This window comes from Ictidomys tridecemlineatus, chromosome 12 (genome assembly GCF_052094955.1).
Source record: "Ictidomys tridecemlineatus isolate mIctTri1 chromosome 12, mIctTri1.hap1, whole genome shotgun sequence".
Lineage (NCBI taxonomy): Eukaryota > Metazoa > Chordata > Mammalia > Rodentia > Sciuridae > Ictidomys > Ictidomys tridecemlineatus.
Window position 1 is genome coordinate 23,926,529 of NC_135488.1, and position 10,644 is coordinate 23,937,172.

At 48.1% G+C, this 10,644-nt stretch overlaps 1 protein-coding gene across 1 annotated transcript; it reads right to left on the reverse strand.

Moving 5' to 3' along the window:
- Positions 1-4,403: 4,403 nt before the first annotated feature.
- Positions 4,404-8,765, reverse strand: LOC144369114 (ral guanine nucleotide dissociation stimulator-like). Its single transcript, XM_078028180.1, has 5 exons — positions 8,351-8,765; positions 8,059-8,156; positions 7,776-7,892; positions 6,688-6,802; positions 4,404-4,766 (listed from the first exon to the last, which is right to left on the reverse strand). Exons 1-5 carry the CDS (start codon positions 8,367-8,369, stop codon positions 4,564-4,566), a joined length of 552 nt encoding a protein of 183 aa, XP_077884306.1. The 5' UTR covers positions 8,370-8,765; the 3' UTR covers positions 4,404-4,563.
- Positions 8,766-10,644: the final 1,879 nt, after the last annotated feature.

A 10,644-nucleotide genomic window follows, 5' to 3' on the forward strand; every position in this document is an offset into this window, starting at 1 on the left:
TGGACCTCCAACTCAGCCCAGAAGGATGTGTCCTTTCTAGTCAGAAGCCCTGTCATGGCTTCCAGTTCCAGGCCCTGATTCCTGGTTAACTGCAGCCAGAGCTCACTTTCAAGGTAGTCTCTTCAGATCCCTTCCCTACCCTAACCACAGTGTGGGCTCTGGCCCCACCCTGACTCTCTACACCACCATTCTACATTATTGTCTTCTTCTCCCTCATTGTGACCCAGGACTACCCATGACCATGACCAACTGTTGAACCAGTGCCTCAGAGGGTAGAAATGACCAGAGATTGCTAACTTGAAGATTTCACAGATAGTTAATGAGACATCCTGACTAGTCAAATGACATAAGAGGAAGTCAATGAATTCTAACCTCAAGGGCAAATCCTACAGTACACTGGCTGTCAAATTCAGCTACACACTGGAGCCACCTGGGAGCTGTGCATAGTACTGATCGCTGGACTACCCACTGGCCCTGGGCTGATGGAATGGCTCTGGGCTAAGATGGGACACTGGGGTTTGTAAATTACCAGTTGAGTATAATGTAAAGCAAACTTTGAGAACACTGCTTTTTCCCCACATGAAGAACTGTGTGCAAACAGATGCAGAATTACACAAATCTGCAGCATAAGTCTCCTTGAGATCCATAGATTAAATGCACTGCAGTGACCAGCACCCTGGCTAGGAACACCACCAGCCCCCTGGAAGCCTCCTATTTCCACCTTCCAGGTGATCACAGCCCTGCCATCCAAGCATGGAGGAGTCCTCCCTGCTGAGAGATTTCAGTGTGGAGAATGGAGAGCCCCTCTCTCCTTGGAGTCCCTGCTTTGACAACAAGTGCACTGGAGAAGTTTCAATCAAGTGGGAAGCACATGGGCAGGCTCCCTAGATGAGGCCCTATTGAAGGGAATCTACATTTCCAATGGAACAGATGCTTCAGAGAGAAACTGAGAGTGCCGGCTCTGAGAAGCGGTTCCACTTCATGCAGCTTCAACCAGAAACAAACCTCAATGTGCTTACAGGGAACAAGACCGTTCCTTCAGTTGGAAGCTGCCTGCACAAAATGCTTCTGTTCTGCACTTCCAAGCTTTTCTCAGCCAGCACGTTCAGAAGACGTGAAAGTGCAAATTGTGCTACCCAGAGATCCCTTGGGACATCACCAATATTCACGTGGAACATTGGACGGTTGACAAGATTAATGGCCCAGAGTTTTATTGAAATATTTTTCTCATTTTTTTTGAAAACTCACTGGAAATGAAGGTACCCATGAGCAACAAACTCTGCTTTATACAAGACACAGAAACTTCTAAGTAAAGCCCATAACTGCTGGCTCTAAGAAGGATTCCTATTGCTACTAGTTCAACCAAGCCCAAATCCCAATATGCTCTCTAGAAACACATTTACATCCTGCAATTGAAGCTGTTTGTATACCCTGCTTCTCTTCTGCACTTCACACTCTTCTCATTGAGCACATTCAGAGAACAGTTCAGGCTCAATATCCAAAGTGTGCTAGCAGGAGAGCCCTTGTACCTTGGAGCACTTGCTCAGAGAGGAAGTGATAGGACTGATGGGTGGTCAATACCTCAAAGATTCTTTGGAATCCATTCCTCAAACGGATTCTGAAAACTATCTTGAAGTTGCATGAGCCTGTCTGCAATGACCTCTGCTTAATATTGAGTGCATAGATGGTTCCAAGTGAAATGGTGCCATCAGCTCTGACAAGAGGTTCTGCTTCCTGCATGTTCAACCAAGGAAAACCCGCCACGTGTTCACTGAGAACAAATCTACTTTGTGCACAAACTTTTTCTGTTTGCCCCCTACAAATGCATCTCAGGATGCACATTCAGAACACATTTCCTGCAAAAAACATGAGAAAGTATCATTGCAAAAGTCCACTCTGGTCTAGCATCACCAACATTGATTAGGAAATGAATTGCACAAGTTTCATCTTATCCCCTTGGTCTCCTTCTTCTAAAAACTCATTGAAACTGCAGGTACCTGACAGTAACCAACTTGCCATTGACCAAGAGCACAGTTGCTTCCAATGGAAACTGGGCCTGCCAGCTCTCAGAAGCCATTGGATTTAAGGCTACTCCAGCCAGATACAAAGCTCAATGGGCACGAAGAGAAAAAAGTCATTTCCTAATATGAAAGCTGCTTGCCAAAATTCTTCTGTTTTCACTTCCAAAATATTTTCAGGAAGCACACTCAGAGCACAGTTTCAGCCCATATGCAAAGAGTGCTAGCAAGAGAGCCCTTGGACCTAGGTTCAGCAACTGGAGGAGAACTGTGGGCCCACTGGGAAGAGCAATTGCCCAAGGTTGATTCAAATCCATTGCTCAATTGTTTGTCACAGAATTCACTTGAAATCCAAGCGCCTGCCTGCATTGAACTCGCATTGACCAACTGTACAGATGGTTCAGAGGGAAACTTCCACCTCTGAGAAGCGGTGGTTCTTCATGCTAGTTTAAGTAGTGACAAACCCCAATGTGCTCACTGAGAACAAAATGAGCTCCTGAATGTTGAAGCTGCTGAGAGACTTCTTTACTTTTGCACTCCCAAACTACTCTCAGCAAGCACATTCAGAGCGGAGATCAGGCCCAAAATACAATGTTGGCTGGCAAGAGAGTCCTTGCGCCCAGGATCACCAATTTTGAGAAGCCAATGAGGACTGCTGAAAAGATCAATTCCACGGAATTCCATGAAAATCTACTCATCAGACCTTTCTGAGAACACTTAAAAAGAAGGTTTCTGCATGCAAGGAACTCTTGGTGATAGATGGCAATGTTTGCTAAATGCAAACATGCCTACCAGCTCTGAGAAGCCATTCTCATTCACACTGCTTCAACCAGGGAAAAATCTCCATGTGCTCACTGAGAACAAGTTAGCTTGTGCTACTTGAAGCTGCTTCTGCAAACAGCTTCACTTCTGCACTTCTAAACTGTTCTCATCAAGCACATTCAGAGCACAGTTCAGGCATGAAACACAAAGTGTGACAGAAAGAGATCACCAACTTGCAGGAGGAAAGAGGACCAGCTGCTAAGGTCCATTCTCCAAAGTCTCACTGACATCCATTTGTCACACTTGTTTACCACATACAGTTGAAGTACAGGTGCCCACATGAGTGAACTGTTTTGGATAAATGGCACAAAAGCTTCAATGTGAAAGCATGCCTGTCACCTGTAAGAAGCAGTTTTGCTTTCTTCTAGCTCACACAGGAAAAACACCATGTGCCCACTTACAACAAAGTTAGTCCTGCAAGTTGAAACTGCTTGCAGCAAATGGCTTCCATTCTCCACTTGCAGCCATCAGTGGTTGACAGATGGCACAGAGGCTTCAATGTGAAACTGTGAATGCCAATCATTACAAGTGCTTCTGACACTCTAGTTCAACCAGGGACAGCCTAAAGTGCTCAACGAGAACACACTTTGTTCCTGCAAGTGGAAGCAGCTTGCACTCCCTGCTTCAGTTAGAAAATTCCAAGTTCTCAGCAACCACATTCAGAGCACAGTTCTGGCCCCATAGAAAATGGGTCCTACCAAGAGGATCCCTTACCTATGATCACCTTCATAAAGTAGCTTCCCATCTTCTGTGTGGAAGTGTGTTTCTCCTTGGCCCTTACACTGTTGTGGAGACCACTAGGAGTTCAGCTTTGTGCAGGATCATCTGACCTGGACTTTTTGCAAGACCTGTACAAGCCCTCACACATGCTCAGATGCTACAGGACTTTTCAGACCAGTCCAGGCAATAGTAGGCATCCATTCATTGTCTCCAGTCTACAGATTCCTAGATGCATGGCATTCATTACCATCTAATGCAGAATTTTCATCAAAAACTATATATATATCATTCCAATCTGAATCAAGAAAATCGGAAATATCTCCAAATCCAAAGAGTGGATCCCCATTGTGATGCTACCAGTGGAAAATTCCACAGCTGACCTCATGGGATGGTTCACAGTCAAAACACAGCTGCATGAAAAATATTACATGACATGACCTTCCTGCTATGTGAAAAGTGGCATGTGAAGTACACATGCATGTCTTCCTCAGACATGGGTTCATTTGCAAGATACCTTGTGCAATTGAAAATACCCCAAAATGGGAGAAATCAGAACCACGTCTCCAAAGTATTTCAGCAGGGACCAACTCCATCTGTCTATCTATCTCTCAGTGAGTGTGTGCGCTCTTGTGTGTGTTTGTGTGTCTTTGTTTGTGTTTGTACCATGATACTTGATACTTCATTGCCCCCATTGGAAAACTAACTCAGATAATGCCATCTGCCAAACTCCTAAATACCGAAGTTCTTGCTGATAGAATGAAACATTCCTTCCTGTTGGTTTGGATGTGTCCGTTAGGAAACACTGCTACATTTAGTATACTCAAATCATCAGAGTAGATCAGGTAACAAAAACATATATATTTTAAAATAATAATATATTAATGGAAACAAAAAATATAGGATAGAGTAACAACTGTGTTACTAACAAGGTCAAAGACAATGGCAAACTATAGATTCAAACTTTGAAGCAAATAGTAATCAATGTAAATATTCCTGGGCTGCCTCAGCCCCGCCCAGGCACACAGCAGCAGATTTTTGCAAGCATCCTCAGGAGGGCTGGAACCTTCTTTGCAGGACGAGAGGGAGGTTGAGGCTGGATCCACTCATCATTCTTTTGGGAGAGGCTCCTTTTCCTTAGCACGAAGTTGGATTTTTTGTGAGGGTTCTTTGCGTAAAATACGTTGGCCTGCGCTGGAATCCTCAGCTCTGGGGAGAGAGGGGTGTACAAAAAGAAGGTGCCACTCAGGAGGTGCTCCCTAGGACACCCCAACATCTGAGAGCCTGTGCCAGAAAAGGCCAGAGCCACACACCTGAGAGCTCTCCAATTCAGCACCAATACCAACAAGACAGCCTCCACAGTCCTCCCTGAGGAAGAACTAAGCAGAGCACTTCAACACACCTAATGTCTGTCCTACCAAAGGCTTTGGAATCCAGAACATCTCAGGTCCTCTTGCATCTGCCAAAGCACACCACTAGATTTACATCTGAAATCTCCCACAAAAGGCTCCTGTGCCGAAGATTCAGTCCCCACATGAGCCATCTTCATAGGTGGGTTTGGAGGGAAGCATTGGATGGTGAGTGCTCTGATGTCAACATGAAATTCTCATTCAAGATGAATACACTACTGGGAGGTGGGAGGGACTGGAAGAAAGGTTGAGCATGGTTGGAGGAAGACCTAAACAGGGTTGCGCCCTGGGCAACAGTACCTTGTTCCTGTTGGCTCCACTGAATCCTCATTCTCCAAGTAGAGATCCTCCTCCTCCTCTCCATCTTACTCTCTCTCCCTCTCTGCCACCCTCGTTCTCTCTCTCCCAGTCTATGCCTGTGTGGCAAGGGCTGAGGAGCTCTCCACTGCCACACACTAGAGCTTTATGGACAGCCTCAGTGCACAACCAAAGAGAAAGCTATGAAACCCAGAGAAAAGACCTAGGATTCCTCCTCTGAGTTATTTTCCTCAAGTATGGCCACAGTGAGGACAGGCTGACCAGCACGGATACCACATTAGAGCCATGCTTCTGTGTTGGTGGAGCCTGCCTCCATGTGAACCAGGCTTCTGAGAATGGAGGCCACATTCCAAATGCTGCCCTACTGAGAACAATGGTTCCAACGACCAGCAAAGGGACTGCTTCCCTCCAACATGGTGTATGGCCCAGTGGTGCCATGACCCCGAGTGGGGGAATACAACAGCCCGCTTCTCCTTCCTCTTAACACCTGTTTCCTGTCACCCTCCTCTAACCTAGAGCCTGTTCTCCATCCCTTATGGGTTGGATGTGGGGATCTCTGCCATGAATTTCTTAGGCTACCAAGGCCCCACACAGACTTCCTCTTCCATAGACTCTACTAACCTAACAGAAGGTTAAGATAGGAGACAAGTGATCCTAGAACTCATTGGGATGGTGGTCTTCAGTGTACATAGGCTGGGATAATGGATGCTGTGGTGTTTGGCTCACAAAAACCAACCAACCAACCAACAAAAAAGCACTGGCATTATTATCAGATGAGCTCTGTGGCTACGTGCTCAGGAAGCCCTCATCTGACTTTAGTTAGGGATCACAACCCGGCTATTGTGATCACTCCTTGGCAAGTGGACTCAGGTGCGGAAGACCATGGAATTTATGCAAAAACAAATGATTCAGGCTGTCTCCCAGGCTGTGTTTTCTTCCCAATTTCATCCTGTTACTGCTTGTTAGAATCTTGGCAATGCTCTGCCCAGGCAGTGGATTTCTGGTCACACAAAAGGCTTTCAATAGTACTGCTTCAGTCCACAAAATGCCAGTTCCATCGTTAGCCCATGCATTCCCACGTTTCTTTGAAACCACTCCTATCCCAGACCATGAAAGCATACTGCTCCTGGAAAGAGGCTTTCCTCCTCACTCCTCAATGATGTCAGCTTTGTATGCCTGTTCATGTCCTGGGCAGGTCACCTGGTGGGGAGCCACAATATCCACTGGGGTACACTATTAGACCTCAAGAACTTCCACCAGCAGAAGTGCAGTTGTCTTTGTGCAAGAACCCAACACACCCTGTTGGAGTGTTCTTGGGGGTCAGAGACTACTCTTTGGTGCTAAGAGTTGACCTGAGTCCACATCCTGACCCTTGCTCTCTGCCATCTGATTGTCTCACTTACTCTGACGGTGAGAGATGATTTGGCCCAGCTCATAATCCTCCGGTTTCTCCTGAGTAAGCAAGTGTAGGTCGAGGGCGCTGCGGATGACGACAGGAGCCCTATCCTGGCAGGTCACCTGGAGCAGCATGGGAGACAGGCCTTCAGGAAATGGGCCTTGAAGTGACTACTCAAGGGCAGTGGGCAGGGGCATTCTGGAGGCACCTCCACTCTAAATACAAGGGCAACATCCATGACCCTACTACCTGAGGGTGACCTCCTGCGCATCGTGTAGGCTCTTCCCATAGGCTACTAGCCCAATCCTTGTACATAGGACTTCCTGGGCTTGCCATTGCTCTTTGTGGAGCTGCACTCCTCTCGAAGTGAAAGGACTCAACTACTTGCATACAGATGCAATCTCATCCCACAAGTTGGGAGGAATTGGACAATAGCCTCCAAGATCCCAGGTCTGCCCGAGGATGCAGGCGGCATTGGGAATGGCCTAGGCACAAAACCTAGAGGCTTTGGTCTGGATTGCCAGGGCCAAAAACAGACCCAGGAACATGACCACACACAGGAGTGCTGAAACATAGCCACAAGAGCTCCTGGCCTCCAGAGGCTCAGTGCTGGCTGGGATGTAGGAGGGCACCTCATCCGGCAAGCGTGGTCATTGGGTTACCTGGACATTTAGTGTGCTTGCTCCAAATCCATATCGACTCTGCAGAGAGACTCTCTCAGCTCCTTGTTCAAGGAACATGCAGAACCTCACACTGCTGTCCTCCTCCATAGACGTCAGCATCCCATACAAGGGAACTGCAACGTAGGTCCTATCCTATTCTCATCTGTCACCCATACCTGCCCCTGCCCTTCTGGACTGCATGCTGCCACCTGACACACAGACTCCCTCAGATATGGCAGTGGACAAGCTGCTGCTCTCCCTCATCTCAGCTCCAGCCCTTCACACTGACCTCTCCCTTCTTGATTCCCCTCTATCCTCCTGATCATCCAGAAGCTCCAAATTCAAGAGGGCATGAGTAGTCCATGGTATTGGACCAGTGTCTGTTCCCCACCCAGGTGTAAGCACCAGGGGACACCCCTGCTCCCAGGCTTACCAAAACAGTCTTGGCCATCTTTGGACTTTGTGTTTCTAAGTGGACACGAATTAAGCAGGTGTCTCCCACCTGCTTGTGGGAAAGCGGCCTGGAGGACTTGCAGGTTGATTCTGAGAACTGTGGGGGATGGAACATCAGCAAACCCAGAAACAGAAAGCCACCCCAGCCTGTCAGTTGGCTCTATGGGCTTCTAGCACATATGTCCAGGTGCTCAGGCTTCTTATTTCCCCAGGTGGGAGTGGAATGGCAGCACAAGTACAGCTTGAATAAGGTAGGTGTTTACCTCCTTTCCCTTGACCTGGGGGCGTTTCCTCACGATAAAATATTTTATTCCCGGATTCATGGACAGACACACCAGTGAGTGGTCAGAGACCTTGATTTCTGCAGAGCGAAGTGGAGAGAATTGTTAGGTGGCACTCAAGGATTATACCACAAAACACCCACAACCCCTGAGAGTCTCTGCCAGGCCCACCACACTTTGGTATTTTGGGGACAAGGCCCACTTTCTCTTGGCTGTGAGTTATCCTGAGCCCACTGTGCATCATGTCTCCCCACTGTCTGATTGTCCTACTTACTCTCATCCTCAGACATCATACTCAGCAGCTCAAAGTTGTCCACATCCTCATGCTGCAACAAATTTTGGTCCAAGGCCCTGCGGATGAGGCTTGTCACCGTCTCCTTACAGGTCACCTGGATCAGGGTGGGACAAATGTCATCAGAGAATGGCTTTTAGAGGAGCTACCCAGAAGACTGTGGTCAAACATTCAGGAGAAAAAGAGGCAGATGCACTGAAAATTTTGGTCCTGACTGCCACTACACAAAACAGACTCAGATACAAGAGTGTGCACTTGTGTGCTTCATGACAGCTTTGAGAGGCCCTGGCCTCTGGAAGCTCGGTGCAGGTCTGGTTGTAATGATGTACTGGACTCAGCACTGGCAGTCACTGAACATGTCTCCTCTGCAGCTGGACACCTGCAGCATTAGTGTGTCTACTGCACATCCATAGAAATTCTGCCCAGAACCCCTTTAGCTCCATATTTACATACATGCAAAGGCTAACATTCCGAAGCTTTGGCATGACCCCCCAGGTGATCCCGACCCCAAATTCCTACACCTAGTCATGCTAAGGAGGTTCTCTTCCCTGCCACCAGGAACACATCCCCTCCTACACATTTGACAAATCACTGCCACCTCCTCTGCTCCAACCTCACTCATTGAGAATACCAAGTTCTAGGCACTGCAGCCTACACCCTAGACATATCTGTGCCTTCATCTGTCCACAGCACTTCCGTCTGCACTTCTGGCCTGCAAATGCAAAACCCACAATACACAGGCCCACTCACCACTGGAGCTGGGCATGCTGAGGCTCTACCTCCTCAGGTCAAGCCCTTAAGACAGACCTCTCTCTTCTTTATTTCCCACCATAGCCCCAGGGTTGGCTGTGTCTCCTGCCTTCCGTTGTGTGGACACCCAGAGGCAGCCCTGCTGTCGGGCTTACCAGGATGCACTTTGTCTCCCTCAGGCTCTGTCCCTCTAGGAGGACGTGAACAAAGTGGCTGTCTTCCACCTGCTCGCTGGAGTGAAGCAGTGAGGAGCTGCTACTGGTGACTTTTCTCATGCAGCACTCATTGCTTTGGGTGGCCTGGGGCAATGGTCCTGCAGCCACCGCAGAGCTGCTGCTCACAGCTGCTGGGGTCCTGGATGCCACTGCCACAGAAGGCTCCAAGAACTGTGGGGGATGACAACATCAACAAAGCCCAGCAACTGCACCCCACCCAGCCTGGCAGTTGGTTCTGTGGGCATTCTACAACATCCATCCAGAACCTGAGGTTCTTGTCCCCTTGAAGGATGTGGAGTGGCACCAGGAATAAAGACTGAAGAAGGTGGCTGTTTACCTCATTTGGCTTGACCGTCAACGACTTGCTGGCAGCTGTTTCCCGAAGAATAAAATTATAATCCACTCCTCCATCCAGGTCGTAATATACTCTCCCATCAGCAGGGATCCTCAGCTCTGGAGAGGCAGGGGCAGAGGCGTGGTAGGTGACAATCAAGGAATATACTACCCAACATCCCCCACAACTGAGAACCTCTGCCAGCTCAGGTCTCACACACAGACCTGAGAGCCCCCGAATCCAGCTACTGTTCCACCAAAGACTCCCCACTGATTCCTCCCTGAGGACCCTCTATGCACAGGAGGTCCACTACAGGAACACCTTTCAAGGAAATAGCCCCTTGTACCCCAGACCCTCTTAGTTCATGTTGGACCCACCAAAGACAAACAGCTAGACTTTGTATCTGGATTGGTCGCCAAAGACTCATGTGTTCAAGGTTTTCTCCCCACTGCAGCAATAATCACAGGTGGGTTTGGGGAAAAGCACTTGATGGTGGGTGCCTCCACCTTGCCAGTGGATTCATCCACTCATACAAAGCTACACTAATTTGAGGGTGTGGTTTGCAGGTGTGTTGAGCGTGGGTGGAGGATGTCCACAGCAGGGCTGTGCCATCCAGAGCAATATATTTCTCTTGAGTTCCCCACATCTGCATTTCCTCCTCATGAGTATAATTCTCATTCACATTTTTAATCAATTTATTGTTATACTTCTTGTTTGGCTTGTGTTACTCCTTCTTATTCTTGTTCTTCTTCATCTTCTCCTCATGCTTCTTCTTATAGTCATCTTGACCTTCTTATTCATGGTCTCTTCCTTCAACTTATTTTCATTTTTCTATTCCTCCTTCTCCTCCTCCTCGTCCTCCTCCTCTTCCTCCTCCTCGTCCTCCTCTTCCTCCCCCTCCTCATCCTCCTCCTCCTCCTTCTTCTTTCCTCCCTCCCTCCCCCCCCCTCTCTCCAAGAAGGGTTTACAAGCTGTGA